This window comes from Elephas maximus, chromosome 9 (assembly GCF_024166365.1).
Source record: "Elephas maximus indicus isolate mEleMax1 chromosome 9, mEleMax1 primary haplotype, whole genome shotgun sequence".
NCBI classification, from domain to species: domain Eukaryota; kingdom Metazoa; phylum Chordata; class Mammalia; order Proboscidea; family Elephantidae; genus Elephas; species Elephas maximus.
In genome coordinates, this window is record NC_064827.1 from 59,205,138 (window position 1) to 59,223,518 (window position 18,381).

The following is an 18,381-nucleotide window of genomic DNA, read 5'->3' on the forward strand; positions in this document are numbered from 1 at the left end:
ATGCTGTTTAGCTAAAGTACATGGTGCTTGTAAAGAAATTAAGGGGTGGGAATGGAGCCAGAGACATGAGTTAAAACAAATCACGGATTCCCCCTGAATATAGGCTCCCGAAGGGCAGGGATTTCTGTTTTTTGATATATGCTAGTGCCTGACACACAAGAGGTGCTCAGTACATGCTTGTTGTGTATGAAGAAATGAATGTTGTAAATGAATTCCTGAGGGATTTTAGATAGGAGAGTAGCATAATCACACATTCATTTTGGATAAGCACACAGACAACCAACTGAAAAACTAATAAAAAGTAATAAATGGGCTCGATACGAAGGCTGGGTACAAAATAAACATAAAAACATCGTTCATTTATACATACATGTACTTTCCAGTAATAAAATAAATACCAATAAAAACTTAAAAAAATACAAAGTAAAATTAGAATATGCAAGACCTACATCAGGAAAGCTATAAAACTTGATAAAAACAAACAAAAAAAAAACCAAACCCAGTGCCGTCAAGTCGATTCCGACTCCTAGCGACCCTATAGGACGGAGTAGAACTGCCCCATAGAGTTTCAAAAAGATGACTCGACTAAATGAAGAGAAACACCATGCTCCTGTGCAGAAAGACTCATATTGTGAAGATGTCATGCTTCCCTAAATTAATACATAGATTTAATACAGTTTCAATAAAACCCAGTGGGATTTTGTGGCACTTGACAAATAGGTTCTAAAATTCATTTGTATGTATAAATAAATGAGGATAGCCAAGAAAAATTTGAAAAACCAAGAAAAATGAGAAGGGAACTTGCTTAACCAGATCAAAAGACACTATATAAATCTGTGGTAATTAGAGCAGTGTGATACTGGAGCAGGAACACACAGAGAAATGGAACAGAATAAAGTATCCAGAAACAGACTCAAGTATATATACACATAGTTAGCATATGATGATAAAACCCATTGCTGTCGAGTTGATTCCAACTCATAGTGACCCTACAGAACAGAGTAGAACTGCCCCATAGAGTTTCCAAGGAGCGTCTAGTGGATTCAAACTGCCGACCTTTTGGTTAGCAGCTGTAGCTCTTAACTACTAAGCCACCAGGGTTTCTGCACATGATGATACCAAAAACCAAACCAAATCCAGTGCTGTCGAGTCGATTCCGACTCATAGCGACCCTATAGGACAGAGTGGAACTGCCCCATAGAGTTTCCAAGGAGCACCTGGCAGATTTGAACTGCCGACCCTTTGGTTAGCAGCTGTAGCACTTAACCACTACGCCACCAGGGTTTGCATAAGATGATAAAAATGATGATAGGTAACACTGAGCGCTTACTGTGTGCCTGACATTGTTCTAAGTACTTTATATCACCCATTTAATTCTCAGAAAATTCTTATGAGGTGGTTGTTATTATTGTCCCCATTTTACATATGATAAGGCTGAAGCACGTGTGGGTTAAGCTACATGTCTATGGTCACACAGCTGGTAAGTAGCATCCCAAACTATCTCACTCCAAAGCCCTCATTTCAGTCACAATGAAATAATCAGTAAGAAAATGATGTATTATTAAATTAGCTGCATTGGCTTTCCACTTGAAAAAAACAAGAACAAAAAAAGTTAGAATGTTACCTCACACCTTTTCAAAAATATGTATTTCGAGTGCCAGAAGAAAATACAGAAGAGTACGTTATGATCCTTCAGGGGGTAAAAATCAGGGAAAATTAATTAAGAGATTGATAAATTTGACTATATAAAAATATAAAGTATCTATCCTGCAAAACATTGTTATAAGGGAAATTTAAAATCTAGGAAAATATTTGCAAAATATATGGTAGCAAAGGGTTATTATCCTTATTATATAATGAATTGTATGATGTGGAATTACTTTATTAAAAAAGAAAAAGTAATTTGACCTTTTAGTCCTGATTCCAAAGTCCTACCCAGTAGCTGATCTTTACTGAGATTGGCTGTTGGTCCCTGCCTCGTCTGACCTTTACTGAAATCGGCTGGGAGAGTCCCACCCTATAGTTAAGCTTTGCACAGATTGACTGGGGAAGCCATACCTGGTGACTGATAAAAACCCAGAGGCTCAGATGGGGCTTTCTGATTATTGAAAAGAAAAGCAGCCAGGAGAGGAGAGGGTCTTTTGGACACTGGGGGTGCTGTGCTATGACCCTCTCGGACTGAGTAAACACCATGGTACTAGACATGGAGATGGTAGAGGCAACAGTACTAGAAGTGGAGCCCATGAGGGGAAACGATGAGCAGACTCAGACAGTGGTAACAGAGTGTAACACTGAACACTGGCTGAGAGCTGAAAAGAGCCAATAACCAAGCCCGTCAAGTGACGTCGTTATCTTTCCTGTTTCAGAGTTTCCTTGTGGGTGAGAATGAACACCATTTTTCGGGGATGGTACGTGGGTGCCCTTTGAGATGTAAGCAGGTCTCCTTTTAGACATTGAGACCCTGTGCTGGGACCACTCCCGAACCTCATCTTTTGCATATCTTTGTTTCTGTTTCTATCCTTCTCTGTTATTAAAGTTATTACATTTAAGTTGTTTCCATGAGTTCTCTGTGACCATTCCAGTGAATTATTGAACCCAATAGAGAAAGGGCACTGTCGGGGGAGTGGCTGGTGTCAGGGTTGTCTTTTCAGGTGGTGTCTAAGAAAGTTCTCCCATTTACATGAGTTCTTACAAATCAATAAAATATAAGCACTCAAATTAAAAAAGTAAGGAATCGATATGAATAGGACAATTCATAGAAAAAGATACAAATGACTAATAAACATATGATAAGATGCTCAATCTCAATAACAAAGAAAAGCAAATTAAAATGATATATAATTATTTCTCCTATCAGAATGATCAGAGTTGGCAAGAACATGTTTTGGGAACAATGCCATGCTGAACGATATTAGTGCCTGAGACAAAAGGAAAACTCAGTAATACTGATCCTGTCTTTATTTAAAATGTTTGTATTGTATTCATTATGGATTTTTTGATTATTATTTTAAAATATGCAAAATTTTAAAATATCGCATTAAAATATTTTGAAGTCCCCTAAAATTTTGTGCCTGAGGCAACGTGTCTCACTCTCCTTGTCCTATTCCCAGCCCTGGGTGGCAAAATAAATTGTTATTACCTTTTGCGAATAGCCTACAAATATAAATCAAAATGCCAGATGTGCTTTGCTACTAATATAACGATTTACCATATATACACGTGAGTCTATTTCAGGATTCTCTATTTCATTCTATTGATATAGGTGTCTATCCTTTCATCAGTGCCACACTGTCTGGATCATAGTAGATTTCAAGTAAGTTTTGGAATCAGGTAATGTGGGTCTTCTTGTCATTTTTATTTGCAAAATTATGTTGGCTATTCTAGTTCCTTTGCCTTCCTATATAAATTTTAGAATCATTTCTTTGATTTATATTTAAAAATTCTACTGGAATTTTGATCAGAATTGTGTTGAACCTATGTAAATCAACTTGGGAAGAATTAACACCTTAACAGTGTTGAGTCTTCCAATCCATGAACATGGTATATATCTATTTATTTAGGTCTTTTTTGATTTGTTTCATCAGTGTTTTATAGTTTTCAGCTTACAGATCTTGTACATATATCTATGTATTTTCAAAATAATATCATCCAAGGTTATATTAATAATTATTTCTAGTAATGTTTGAGCATTTCTAGGCTATCATAGTTTCTTGGTTTGAATCCTAATCCTGCCACTTACTAGATCTGTGATCTAGTAGGGTAAGTTGCTTAATCTCCTTGTGCTTCTATCTTTAGAATGTAGGTCACGATAAGATTTAGGTTGCTGTGACGATAAATGCAATAATACATGTAAAATGTTCAGAACAGTGCCTTATGCAAAGTAGTGCTAAAATACAATGGCCATTATTAACATTGTGTTATTTGCTTCTAACTTTCTCATTGCAAGCATAGTAATCAACTCATTATCAACATATTTGAAGCAGAGGCAAAAGCCTTGGAGAGAGTGAAAAGATTAGGAATCAGGATTCCAAGTCCCCATTCTGCCGTTAGAGGACGTGTGACCCTAGGAAAATTCTTTTACCTATTTTTAACTGAATCGAGAATGCAGTTTTGTCAATTATAAAATAACAATGTAATAAAGTTGTATATTACAAGAATGTATGAGGCAGAAATCTCTTATAATCAAGATTATTTTTTAAAATGCCTTAAATAGATCATAAAGCACAGAATATATGGTTTTCTGTAAACTCTAAATGGTTGGGTTGCATTTAGAAGCCATATTAACCCCAAAACATGTGTCATTAAGTGTTTAATTCTCTCAGCTTTGTGAGATAATTGTGTCATTCCAGACTAGCAGGAATTGAGATGGACCGAGAGACTAGCAGATTCACATTTTCCATGTAACGCTCACTTTATACTACACACATTCATTGAGTGGAACAGGGAGTGAAATCATTGTATGATTTAAATCATTCTTGCTGGTTTGCTTTCCCCTTCCTAACTTTCCTTTCTCCCCATCTCTCTCTCTCTTTGCCAAACCCACGTTGGTATAATTTATTTGGGTAGACACTATTAGTGTCCTTTAATGATACTTTCCCTGCCAACCTCATGGGGTTGCTAGGAGGATAATAGTATAATTCAGAAGGGGATTAAAATATCATATTTATGGTTGGTTTGGAATGAACTGTGAGATTTGGTGATTCTGTGATTCTAGCCATATGACTTCAAGCAAATCACTCAACCCTCCTGGACTGCAGTTTCCTCACCAGTCAATAGAAGAAGTTAAATGAGAGCATTTATAAGTTCTTTTCCATTACCAACATTGAAAATATTTCATTATTCTATATGAAACTCAATGACTTTTCTTAAAACTTCTGCAAGGGAACTGAGAATAGAGTTCTGATGCTGGTAGGCAATGGTCAGAAAGGTAGAAATCGTAATAATCAAGAATGAGTCTCCTAAGTACTTTGACTTTACTCAAGATTTCATGAGCATTATGTCCACTTTACAGGAGACAAAGCTTAGGATGTGGAAGGCAGAATAACAAAATGAAAAGCTGAGACTAGACCCTTTCCCCTTTTCTTTCCCCAAATTACCTGGTGGTCATATTTTTATTGCACTGTATTTAATGTTTAAATGTTCAGAAGCAACTTGCAAATAAGTAAAGCTCCAAACCTGCACTTTCTCTTTGGGTGGCTCAGCTTCGTGCTTGGCAACTCATTCCTTGCTATGGGAACATGGTCTACCCCAAAAAGACTAAAATGTTCCAAAGAATTAACTGTGTGTTCTTTTAAAAAAAACTTAACACATCTCTCAAAGTTATCACTTTAGGCCAGCCACCTGGTCCATCCCAGAGAAAGACTGCGTGAGTCCCTACAGAGGGCTTTCTATTCAGGAATTCAAACCCTCACAGTGTCAAACCATCTCTTTTGAGTCTCTGGCCCCTATAGCTTCTATGACTGGCTTTAAACATTAGTCCAAAGATGCAAAGGTGTCCTAGGTGAGAAAGTATTAAACTTTTCAGATTTAGTTGTGTAGAATATTTTTTTCAGAACTATCAGAAAAAATGGATAGGAATAGGGAATTGTATTATGACAACAACAACATTATTAATAGAGGTTAATATTCATTAAGCAATTTCTATGTGAAGCACTTTATATGCATTATAACATTGAATACTACAAAACCCTCTGAGATAGACATTGACATTCTCATTTTACAGATGAGGGAACAGAGGCACAAAGAGGTTTAGTGACTTACCTCACCTTATATCACATAGTTAATCAATAGTGTAAAGTTGAAAGGATTTGAATCTTGGAGCTGCTGCAACCATCTTGCCACCACATGCAGAAAGAAAATGATCACAACACACAAAAGGAAGGGCTTAAAGAAGTGAGCTGAGCAAAATCTGTCCTGATAACAGTAGTTGGGCCCAAAGTCAGTAGTGTCAGAAGCCAGCTCTCACCCTGCACTTTTAGGCTTTGAGGAGTCAGTCAAGTCTCTCTCTCAAGACTTCATTTAATGTACTTTGGACATGGAATCAGGAGGAACAAATCCCTGGAGAAGGGCTTCATGCTTGGTAAAGTGAAGGGTCAGCAAAAAAGAGAAAGCCCCTCAATGAGATGGATTGATGCTGTGGCTGCAACAGTGGGCTCAAAAATAGCAGTGATAGTGAGGATGGCGCAGGACCAGGCAGTGTTTCCGTACGTTGTACGTAAGGTAGCTATGAGTTGGAACCAACTTGACGGCACCTAAGAACAACAATATAGATAACACCACGTTTGCCAATTCAACATTTTTTTATGTATACAATTCAGTAAGATCAATTACATCAATCACATTGTGCAACCATCACCAATATCCTTTGCCAAAATTTCCATCCCCTAAACAAGAACTCAGCGCTTCCTAAACAATAATTCCCCCCATTCCTTCTCCCTCCTGCCCCTGATAAACTATTAAACTCTGCTGTCTGTATATTAAGCCTTTTTTAGCTTAAGCTTGTTGGGCCAGCTTTTCTTTGACTTGCACCTTAAAGAATCCTACATGATCTAGACTCATTGTAATTAATGTTACAAATATAAAGATATATAACCTTATCTAAGTGATAAATTTTAATTCAGGATTGCCTAGAGAAATAATTTTATTTTTTTGTTTTTTCTATGTAAAGCCAGTTAAAACCATGCTACCTCATATGCAGCCTCTGAGCGCTGGCTGGAAGTGGAGATTCGCATGTCGTACTTGTCTCCACTTCCTCATTCTGGGAACCTAGGCTCTGAATTGCACTGGAGAAATAATTTAACGTGGGATTTTGCTGAAACATCCTGTAGATATTTTAGTATTTACACAGGGAATTTTTTGACCTTTGAATAATATATGTGCTGAGAAAGGTCTCGGAATATTTTAACAACACGCTAAACTGAGATAGGCCTGAAGGGATTTATTTTGGTCTCCGCTGGCTGCTACTTCTTCAAATCCTGTTGGGATTTTAAAATTTCTATGAGAACACTTCCAAGATTTTTTTACTGCAACATATTTCATACAATCAGATTGTCCCTTTATCAAAGAAGACAGGCGGCCAGTTGATAAACTCTTCAGAGAATGGTTCCTGATAAGGCCATGAGTGCTCCAGGCGCATTACTGCTGACCTGGTATAGCTACCTGGGCCTCCTATAAACCAATTGCCATCAAGTCAACCTTAACTCATGGCGACCTCATATGTGTTAGAGTAGAACTGTGCTCTATAGGGTTTCTAATGGCTGATTTTTCACAAGTCAACCACCATTCCTTTCTTCCAAGGTGTGTCTGGGTGGATTCGAACCTCCAGACTTTTGTTTAGCAGCAGAGTGCACTAACTGTGCCACCCAAGGACTCCTAGAACCACCAACGTAACAGCTCCAAACTGAGTTTTGGGTATTTGGAATGGATACACACTTTTCCAACATTTAAAACTGCTGCTTAATTTTTTTAAAACTTAAGTACCAGTGATCACAATCAAGAACCGGCCCGTATAGTAAAGGCATCATGAGGATTGGATATTTTCCACAGGCAGTTTTTGATTGGGGAAATACATGTGATCAAATCTACTGTGTCAGCCCTTCGGCAGAGGAGATGGAAAGTAATCCTGCTGTCAGTGCAGTATGATAGACCTCAGCTTAAACTGGGGATTAATTAAAAGCACATGCGCTTGACTATTCTGCTAAAAACACACTAAGACAGACTCTCCCAGAATGCAAGGCTTGAGTTTGGCATCTCTGAAGGCCCTGGTTACTTTTCTGTGCAGTTATGCCGCCAGGTTTTACAGTTCTGCCCCAGAGGACTCTTTGTTTCCTAAAAAGAAGGACCTGCATTGTGGAAGTTTGTGGTGAGAATGCTATCGTTTGGTCCTAAATTATGTCACTCTTGATTTTCTTCCCATTTTAAAGAAGAATATGCACTTAACTTGTCTTGCTTTCTGTAGAGTTCCTAGAATCTACCGGTTGCATGCAATCTACCAGGTACTGCATACAGCGAGTATCCAATGTTATTTCTTGAATGAATGAAAACAACAAGTCAATTCCAACTCATGCAGACCTTGACTCAGAGCAACCTCGTCTCATGGCAACCCCATGTGTGTCAGAGTAGAGCTGTGCTCCATAGGGTTTTCAATGTCTGATTTTTTGGAAGAAGAAATCCAGGCCTTCCTTCTGAGGTGCCTCTGGGTGGACTCAAACCATCAGCATTCTGGTTAGCAGCTAAGCGTGTTAACCATTTGCATCACCCCAGGACTCCCTCTTGAATGAATAAATGCACTAAAGTAGGGAAAAAATGCCCTGGGGAGACAGAAAACACCTTGCAGGGAAGACTTTTGGAGCTGGGTATTAAAGAATGAGTAGGAGTTTTTTTTTTTTAGGAGTCTCTCAGTGAAAGAAAGGAGAAAGGATAGGAGAAAAAGAATTACTGTCAAAGAGAACAGCATGCACAAAGGAATGGAGACATGAATTTCAGGCATCTAAAAATTCATACCAAGGATCCACAAGTAAAATCTTACATAAAGTAATAAATGACAAACCTTCACAATAACAGTGCAAACAAAACCCCAATGCATAAATGTACCGCTGTGAACATTGATTAGAAGTTGGACTTTAGCCAAAACATAAGCATTACATTAGGCCAGTTACCTTTGTGAGATAGTGAACCATTTCTAGAATTGGCAGATCTTTCCCTGCTGGTTTTATAAGGCCGTTGCCTAATGTCGACTTATTCTGGAATGTTGCCTGGGACTGCATCACCAGGAGCACTAATGAATCAAGGTTGGTCAGAAAAATGCACTAACCTTCTGCATTTGATAAAGTTGGAAATTCTTCTACAATTGCTCTTTGGCTCATAGCAACCCTATAGGACAGATTAGGACTGCTCCATACAATTTCCAAGGAGCTCATGGTGGTTTTGAACTGCCGACCTTTTGGTTAGCAGCCCTAGCTCTTAATTGCTATCCACCAAGGTTTCTGGTCTTTGGCCAACTGCCATGTTTTTTTTTATCAGTAGAGTACTTCTGAGACTTTGGGTTTGGATGTGGTTTAAAAGATCTAAGATGATTTTTAAATATCACTCTATCTTTAAGCACATTTATTTCCTTTTCAGAGAGTTAGTATATGTATAAGAAGTGTCCTTAAGGAACAGTAATGACACCCCTCCTTTTTTTTTTGCCCAGTGGGTATGCTTCACAAAAGAGGATAGGGATACTTCATCTTCCAAGGTATGAGGTTGCTGGGCTCACCAAATTATATACCCCTACACCTGCAAATGTGGGGATGTCTGCCATCTTTATGACAAATCACATATTTTCAATGGCACTCGTTTTGCTAATGTGTGTGTGGGGGTGGGGGTGGGGAGCTTTAACATCCCATATGCTAATTAACAAACCATCTGGTGCAAATTTAGATAGCTATTCCTGAAGTGCTTGCCTCTGCTTTCCAATCATCAAAAAACAAACAACAAAAAAAGAAAAACCAAACCCGTTGCCATCAAGTCGATTCCGATGAGACAGATAGGGTTTCCAAAGAGTGGCTGGTGGATTCAAACTGCTCATCTTCTGGTTAGCAGCCAAGCTCTTAACCACTGTGCCACCAGGGCTCCAGTAAATAGCACAACTGGGATGAAAATCCTAATCTGATTTCCACATCTGAATTCTTTTTTTTATAAAATATGTTTTTATTTTTATTACTAATATTTAGCACATAGAAGGATATGTTCTATATATGTAAATTAGAAAGCTTAGCTATAAGAAGATCCATTAGCTTAACTACCACTCCACCACAACTTAGGAACTAGGACATTTTACACAAAGCTACTACTATATGTTTTTCTTTGAGCCTCCTTCTCAGCAAGTCCTTCACAAGAGGTACCCACTATCCTGATTTTTTTAAAATTATTTTAAATTGTACTTTAGATGAAAGTTTACAGAACAAACTAGTTTCTCATTAAACAGTTAGTACACATATTGCCCTATGACATGGGTTAACAACCCCATGACATGTCAACACTCTCCCTTCTCAACCCTGGGTTCCCTATTAACCAGCTTTCCTGGCCCCTTCCTGCCTCCTAGTCCTTGTCCCAGGGCTGTTGTGCCCCTTTAGTCTTGTTTTGTTTTATGGGCCTGCCCAATCTTTGGCTGAAAGGTGAACCTCAGGAGTGACTTCATTACTGAGCTGAAATGGTATCGGGGGCCATGCTCTCAGGATTTCTCCAGTCTCTGTCAGGCCAACAAGTCTGGTCTATTTTTTTAGTTAGAATTTCCATATCTGAATTCTAAATTGCTCTGCCAGTGTTTCTCAACCTAGAATTGACCCATGGTTCATTCTCAGGGAAATAAGAGGCACCACTCATTAATTCAACACACTGACATTTGGGATGAACATGGCAGACAAAGACTCTTATCCTAAGGAGCTTACCGGGGAAGGTAGATAATAAACAAGCAGTCAAACAGGAAAAAAGTATAAAGTGCATAATGATGAGTGTTAGGAAGAAAATAAAGCAAGGGGAGAGTTACAGAATTACTGAAGTGAAAAGGGTAATGTGGGAAGGTGCCCATCTTAGGATGCTCAGGGAAAGCCTCTCTTTGAGTTGGTGGAGCAAGCAATGCATAGCGCAGGGTTCAAGAGTGTTCCAGTCAGAGGGCACTAAAGTGCAAAGATCCTGTAGTGGGAATGAGCTGGGTATGTTTGATGAAATTCCAAGAAAGTTGATGTGCCAGGAGAGGGCTGAGGAGCGAATGGTAGGAAGTGAGGTCTGAGAGGTGGGCAGGACCCAGATCGCTTACAAAGACTGGGTCAAGGAGTTTGGATTTTATCCTAAGTGGAGTGGGAAGCCATTGGAGAGTTTTGAAAAGAACACTTCAGTTGCTGCTGTGTATAAGAAAGGGGGAAGGATTTAGAGGCGTGGAAGGGAAGAAAAGGGAGAAAGAGACAGGGATAGAATGATTTCAGTGCATCCTGGAAGAGAAAACAACAAAAAATGCAAACCGTTTCCCGTCGAGTGGATTCCAACTCAGTGACCCTATAGGACAGAGAACTGCCCCATAGAGTTTCCAAGGAGTGCCTGGTGGATTTGAACTGCCAGTCTTTGGTTAGCAGCCGTAGCTCTTAACCACTATACCACCAGGGTTTCCTGCAAGAGGGTTGAGGGGAGACATCCCCTCTACCCCACCCTCCCACCTGCTTGGCAAAGAAGGACAATGGGGAGAAGAGACATAGTCAAGAACATTTGTTAGCTTGTTCAGAGTGTGGTGTGCAATGAAATCTCTCCTCTCCATCTCTCCTACAGAGCCTTCAGGAAATTTTACACTGGCAACAGTACTTCAGGGTGAGTGGATCCTGAATGGCAAGTGGGACGAAGTGATATATCTGGCTTACTGACCAAGCAGGGTGAGAACAGAGGCTGTGACATACAGGTTACAAAACCAAAAACCTCTTGCTGTCGAGTTGATTCTGACTCACAGTGACCCTACAGGACAGAGTAGAACTGCCCTGTAGGGTTTCCAAGGAGTGGCTGGTGGATTTGAACTGCTGACCATTTGTGCCACCATTGTGCCACCAGGGCTTCGACATACAGGTTACACACATGTAATACCTTAACATACCAAGCAGAAACTCTTTGTGTGCCTTTCTTTCCCCTTCCCTTGTGCCAGCCTAGTTTTTAATTAGTGTATAGGACTACTTCCCCATTTGTGGGAGTGATATTGAACCAGCCTGAGTTCCTTGCAAGGCTAACAATTCATAACCCTGTGGTTTGTGTCTCCCAGAGAAGGGAACTAACTGTATGTAAATTTGCCCTTAATTTTAATCCTGGCATTTAACAGAACCATTTGGGAATCAATCTGGAAATCATCAGGGATTCTTTTTACTGTTACCGCAGATAGTGATTGTGCAACAGAGTGGGTAAAGAGTGGCTTTTGATGTTGCGATAGCAGGAAATGGAAAGTTGCTGCTGTCAGCCACTTAGTCAGAGTCATAATTTACTTTGCACCACAAAAGGAAACTTGCAGAAGACTGGAAGATGGTTCCAGGTAGCCAGCGACATATCCATGCAAATACAGTCTAGGGGAGGTGTGGCTACATTTCAAAAGTTGGATTAAAGAACAACTAAAACAAAAGTGACTGTATATCATAAGTACTTATTAAATATTTAACAAATCTGAATTCTCTGATGATAAACATTTTACTTTCGTCTTCAGTAAGCAGGAAGGGAAGCAACCTTCACAGAAAACCAAACCAAATCAAACATATTACCATTACCGTCAAGTCAATTCCAACTCATAGTGACCCTATTGGACAGAGTAGAACTGCCCCATTGGGTTTCAGAGGCTGTAGAGCTGCCCCAGCAGGTTTCAGAGGCTGTAAATCTTTTGCCAAAGAGCCTGGTGGGTTTGAACCCCTGACCTTCCGGTTAGCAGTCAAGTGCTTAACCACTGTGCAACCACTTTACCTTCACAGAGTCCTGAGCAAAGTCAGAAAGGTGGAGCTGGGAGAGGCTTTAAGTAATTTGATTCCTGTGTCTATTTTCTTATAGATGATGGTAATAAAATATATATTAATAACAAAAAAAAAAAGAGCAACTAAAGCAGAATCTAGATTATTTAACCTGGACTTAGTGTAAGCCCAAGGGAATTATACTTTCCTTTTTGTAGCTGAGTCCAGAGTCCACTTAGTTTTCATTTTACTTGAAGTACCTCTTCAGCCCTGGTCGCGCAGTGGTCAAGAACTATGGCTGTTAACCAAAAGGTCAACAGTTCGAATCCAACAGCTGCTCCTTGGAAACCCCATGGAGCAGTTCTACTCTGTCCTATAGGGTTGCTATGAGTCAGAATCGACTCGACTGGCAATGCGTTTATTTGTTCGTTTTTTGGTTTTCTCCTCAGTTATCTCCTTTTTAAATAAAGAATCACCTCCTTCCCCTTCTTTGCAGTGGCATTAAATATTTTAAGGATATTGCTGTCATTTTTTCTTTCAGCTCTGTCCTGGGGAATTAATCTAAACTATCAAGAAGGAACAAGCAATGCATCATAACTGGCATTTCACAGCTAGTAAAAAGAGAATAAATTATGAACTGAATATTTAATGTGACATAGAACTGTTGTTGCTAGTTGCTGTCCAGTTAATTCTGACTCATGGTGAGGTGCCTCTGAGTAGATTTTGAGCTGCCAACCTTTTGGCTGGTAGTCAAGCACTTAACCATTTGCACCACCCAGGGTCTCCTACTGTAGAACTACACTGTCAATACATTAGCAACTAGCTACAACTGTCTATTTAAGTCTAAATTAATTACAATTAAGTAATATTAAAATTCAGTTCCTCAGTCACACAAGCCACATATCAAGTGCTCAATAACCACATGTGACCAGTGGCTGCATTTGAATGGCACAGATGTAAAACATTTCTCTCATCGCAGAAAATTCTATCAGATAACATGATCTAGATATTTTAATAGTTGGAGTCAAGAGAAGAGTTGTTTAGAATGTATAAAGAAGTGAGAGGTTCTTGTCAAACATTTTCCATGGTATTTTAACGTCATACCCTTTAGTCACTGATATCTTCAGCAATGGATCCATGCGTTGTAACCAACTAATTACCCAGAGAAAGAAATGTGAAGCTAACTTTTCTACGCTTTCCAACATGTTAGTAGTATTAGCAGGGCCAGATTACCCAATCAGCAAGGTATGCACTGGCCCAGTTGTGCCTTCCCACCAATCTGCAGTGGACAATTTCACCTGTCCCCCACCATAGCAAAGAAGTGGTGAGACCCATATGAAATTACTCACCACAGATTAGCAGGTAAATAAAAGAAAGCCGGTGTGTACCTTGCTCAGTGCAAGCTGGTGCATACTGTGTTTACTGGTTAATCCACCCCAGAGTATTAGGTTATTTTGCAAAATGGCCAAACACGTTTGCAGCAAGTGGAAAGAGGGTCCATCTGCTGAGTAATCTCAAGGCCCTATTGCAATGAACTCAGCCATTCCTATCCCTGGAGAAATAGACTGATACTTCTTCACGTCCATCTTTTCAAACTTTTACATTGCTTAACTGACGTGGGGAAGAAAAGAGCTTTCCAAGTATGAGACTTTCTTCTTTTTTAAAATTTATTGTGTTTAGGTGAAAGTTTACATTGCAAATTGTTTCTCATTCAAAAAATTTTAAACAAATTGTTCTGTGACATTGGTTGCAATCCCCACAATATGTCAGCACTCTCCCCCTTTCCTTTTACACCCATGATTCCCCATGTTCATTCGTCCAGTTTTCCTGTCCCTTTCTGCCTTCCTGTCTTTGCTTTTCAGCAGGTGTTGCCCATTTGGTCTCTTATACTTGAAGGAACTAAGAAGCACATTCCTCATGTGTGTTTTTGTCTGTCTTATATGCCTGTCTAATCTTTGGCTGAAAGGTAGACCAAGTATGAGACTTTCTTATAGGCCAAGCTGTTTTTTCAAAGAACATAGAGAAAACATAGCAACTCTACTTCTCAAATAATATCTTGGACCAGATGAGGCAGATGGGAACTTAACCTTATTCCTCACGTATATTTGAAAGCATATGTTCTTCCTAGCTCTCTGCGCTCTTCTCTTGGTTCTGGCAGGAGTCGCACTCAGGGCCTGACTTTTGTCCTGGATACTAGATCCTTGACCTTTTCCTGAAGGTTTTTTTTGAGGCTCAAGCTAACATTGATCTCCAGCAACTTTAAATTCAGGTAGAACTTGGGCCCTCTATCCTTTATGTTCTCCTAGTGCCATGGGGAAGAATACACTCTGTGTGTGTGTGTGTGTGTGTGTGTGTGTGTGTGCACATGTTCTCTGAGAGATTATTGGAATCCATGTTCCAAAGACTTCCTGTGCCTGGTGAGCCTGGATTAAAGGCAGTGTCATGGGACACAGTCCCAGCTGTAGTCATGTCCCACAGGGAGCTGCCAGGTCTAAGTTCAATGATTTCAATTTTTAAAGCTGTGGAATTGGATACAGAAAGGCTAAATGAGATACAGAAAGGCTAAATGAAATGCCTGTAGTCACACAGCAAGTTGGTTCTGAAATCAAGAAGTAATTCTTCTGCCTGAAATTCTGGTTGCATGATCAAGAAGAACTTTTTTCTCTTTGTTCTGCTCCACTCTGTAAAAGCAAGCTGCTTTGTGTGTGAGGGGAAAGGGAAGGTGGTATAGATATTGATTTCCATTTAATAGCTCTTCCTCGGGGTGTTTGTTAGTTTTGTTCAAAGCATCATTGGCAAGTCTGCTTTCATGTACCTTGTCATCATGGTGAGGTGGGAAGAGAGAAACAGAAAAAAGACCCATTCTTTCCTTGCTCTTTAGGGCTATAACTTGGGTTTGCCTTCTGTTTCCGTGCAACAGGCTTGGGAAGACAGGCCATCTCTCTAGTTCTTGGATGTTAAGGAATGGGGCCAAATGTGAAGAAAAAAAGCCAAGTAAACGTTTTTCTCATGGTGGTTATCTTTAGTGTAAGCTGAGTCATTTCCCACTGTGGGACAGTTGCCTGCTCATGGGCTATGGGCCAGATTCACACTGATTTCTGTAATCTGGAAAACCACCAACCATACCAGCGCCCAGGATCAGACTTCTTTACAGGCATGTTGTTGTTGTTAGGTGCTGTCAAGTCAGTCCTGACTCATAGCAACCCTATGTACAGCAGAAAGAAACAGGCATAAATAGGGTTAAAATCCCCTGTGTTTTTTGTCTAGCCTTTATATATCTATACGGAAAATTAGGTTCCAGGGGGCCAGGCCTGTGCAAAATGAATGGTCATAAACACAGATATGTCTGTGAAAGTCTATGTGTGTATAAACACACACTGTAGAAGCAACCTATTTTCTATAGTGACTACAAATATGAGAGCAATCGATCATTTAAATTGAAGGAGTTGATAATTTATTATTGGAAGGCATGTTCAAAGAGTGGTCTAGGTGTTATGTGAGTGTTTAGTGTTCCAGGTAGAAAACGAATTCCGATTACCAGTCAGCCACCACATCTAAAAAATCGTTCAAGCAAGATAAATTACCTTTCTTTAATTTTGGTAGATGTCAGTGATACACAGCCACTTCTAATTCCCAAATGAAAAGGTTTGACTGCCGTTTTCTGACGGCTGGAGAAAGCATCTCTTCGTTAACTACAGCTAAAGTTCTGGTGTGAATGTGAAACCCAGGTACAGCCGACAGGAAATTAAGCAGCCTTAAAGAACTCAATAGCATGCAGCTTAGCCATACATTTTGCATATTAAGCTTGGCCATTTTAACTTTCAGTCCTGTTGTGCTTGGAGGTTGATTAGGAAGACCATAGAGCAAAAGATTATTTTATCTCTAGAGAGACGTCATCTGGGAAGGACTTTGCCCAAAAGCAGTCCTTCTCATCCTAAATCATAAGATTTAGGAGGAATGTTAGAGGTCGCTGTTCAGAAGGCACCAAAGGAATCTTGGGAACCAAACAATTAGAGTGGCTTACAGAGATGTGGCTGACGTTGTAGGGAAAAAACATCACGAAGTTCAGTAAACCAAAAAGAAAGTTTTATTCAGCCTATATTCAAAGAGACGAAAGTAGGAAAACAGACAAGCATGCTGCCACAGCCATATCTGCCAAAGTCCAAGGAATATTACAGAAAACAAAGTGGGAAAATGGACAAGCATGTTGCTAGAGCCATGTCTGTCCAAGTCCAAAGAATATTACAGAATAGGCAAGAATGGGAAAACGGACAAGCATGCTGCCACAGCCATGTCTGCCTGAGTCCAAGGAAATATAGAATAAACAAGAATGCGAAAACAGACAAGCATGCTGCTAGAGTCTTGTCTGCCCAAGTCCAAAGAATATTACAGAATAGGCAAGAATGGGAAAATAGACAAGCATGCTATCACAGCCATGTCTGTCCAAGTCCAAGGAATGTTACAGAGCCATCAGTATATATTAACATTACAAAATGGGCAGAACCATTGAAAGCTTCACCTTTTCACAGATTGGCTAGAAATTGTGATCCTACATTTTGAGATGCCTTTCTCAACAATCGTTGGTACAGGTTTCAGTCAGGAGGGTCTTCATTGGTCCAACAAATTTTCTATTCACTAAATGTTAATAAAAGAAGAGTAGAAAGTCTTTTGTATTCTGTTTGATTGGTTTATGTGAAAGTTTCCCTAAAAGATCTTTTCCAAGATTATCTTAGCTATTGTCTTTATACCTCAAGGCCCAGTTAATGTGTCTTTGTGAGTCCTTGTGAGCTCTTGTGAGCCCCGCTCCAGCTGGGTCACATTCTCTATGCTCAAGGACAGGGAATAATGATTCCAATATTATTTCCTAAATCATTGATAAAATGAAGCCATAAAGACCAGTGGTTAGTATGACCAATATACAGGATAGCCTGAGTGATCATCATAACTGGAACAAAATGACCAGTGGAACCACTTGTCCTACGACAGCACAGCTAAGACTGTGCCTTTTAAGGCCTCGGGAAGTGACTGATGAACTCAGTGGCTCCATGGCCACGTGGCCAAGGGTGAGGTCTGGCTTGATTATGCAGAGAAATGTCACTTACTCTGCCAAGTGTGTGTCTGAAAAGAGAGGCAAGTGAAACATTAGAGACTTCAGCAGCCACTGTAAACTGAAATGAAGCATGCCAGGAGTCCCTGCCACAAACAAGAAGAAACAAGCCAGGCACCCAAGAATGAAAGGTTGAAGGAGAACAGGACTAGGACTAGAACTGGGGCTTGCTAGTTAGATGCCTTCACTGACCTCATGGTAAGAGTAATTTACAATTCAACAAGATTAATGACTGGATAATGGCACACTATGATTTTTTTATTTATATTTTATATTATATATTTATATAAACATATAATTTATATGATATATAATATTATATAATATATATTATATTTTTTATTATTGATTTCGATCCTACACTGTTCAGCAAATTTGTAAGTGGCTCACTCATTTTTTTTTTTTTCACTCATAGGATTCAAAAGCTTGAGTTTTCAAAGAACCAAATTAAAAAACTCATTCAAATATTATTATTCAGCTTAAAACAGGCAGTCTCCAGCTTGAAGATTTTATTCCAACTGCGTTTTCTTAGACCCTTTATAACATTTAGCTGTTGCAATCATAAAAGCCTCAGATCAGGTACGTAGATTAACACCAACTCTCCTAGCATGGCTTTGGTGTCTTGGCATGGAAAATAGGCCTCTAAACCAACAGTGTTCCTGATGCCAGTATTGCCAGTGAAAATACTTATTACTGAGCACCAGCTGTATGCACTTGCCATGCATTTCTTTTCGTTTTCTCACAGCATACTTGGAGGTAAGATGACAATTCCCATTTTACAGATGAAGAAACAGTTCTGTAAAGTGCCAAGTGGGATCTTCCTCTCCA

At 39.5% G+C, this 18,381-nt stretch overlaps 1 protein-coding gene across 10 annotated transcripts in view; it reads left to right on the forward strand.

Annotated features, from left to right (window-relative positions):
* The window catches only part of PALM2AKAP2 (PALM2 and AKAP2 fusion), a 578,232-nt gene that overhangs the window by 118,600 nt on the left and 441,251 nt on the right, over nucleotides 1-18,381 (forward strand). For 5 of the 10 annotated variants that reach the window (XM_049896024.1, XM_049896006.1, XM_049896016.1 and 2 more), the window contains exons 2-3: nucleotides 3,263-3,313; nucleotides 11,302-11,340. The exons of 2 other annotated variants lie outside the window; for them this stretch is intronic. In XM_049896024.1, the coding sequence (XP_049751981.1) occupies nucleotides 3,263-3,313; nucleotides 11,302-11,340 (90 nt within the window). The remainder of the gene's footprint in view (nucleotides 1-3,262; nucleotides 3,314-11,301; nucleotides 11,341-18,381) is intronic. 3 more of the 10 variants (XM_049896008.1, XM_049896010.1, XM_049896012.1) reach the window with 2 other exon arrangements.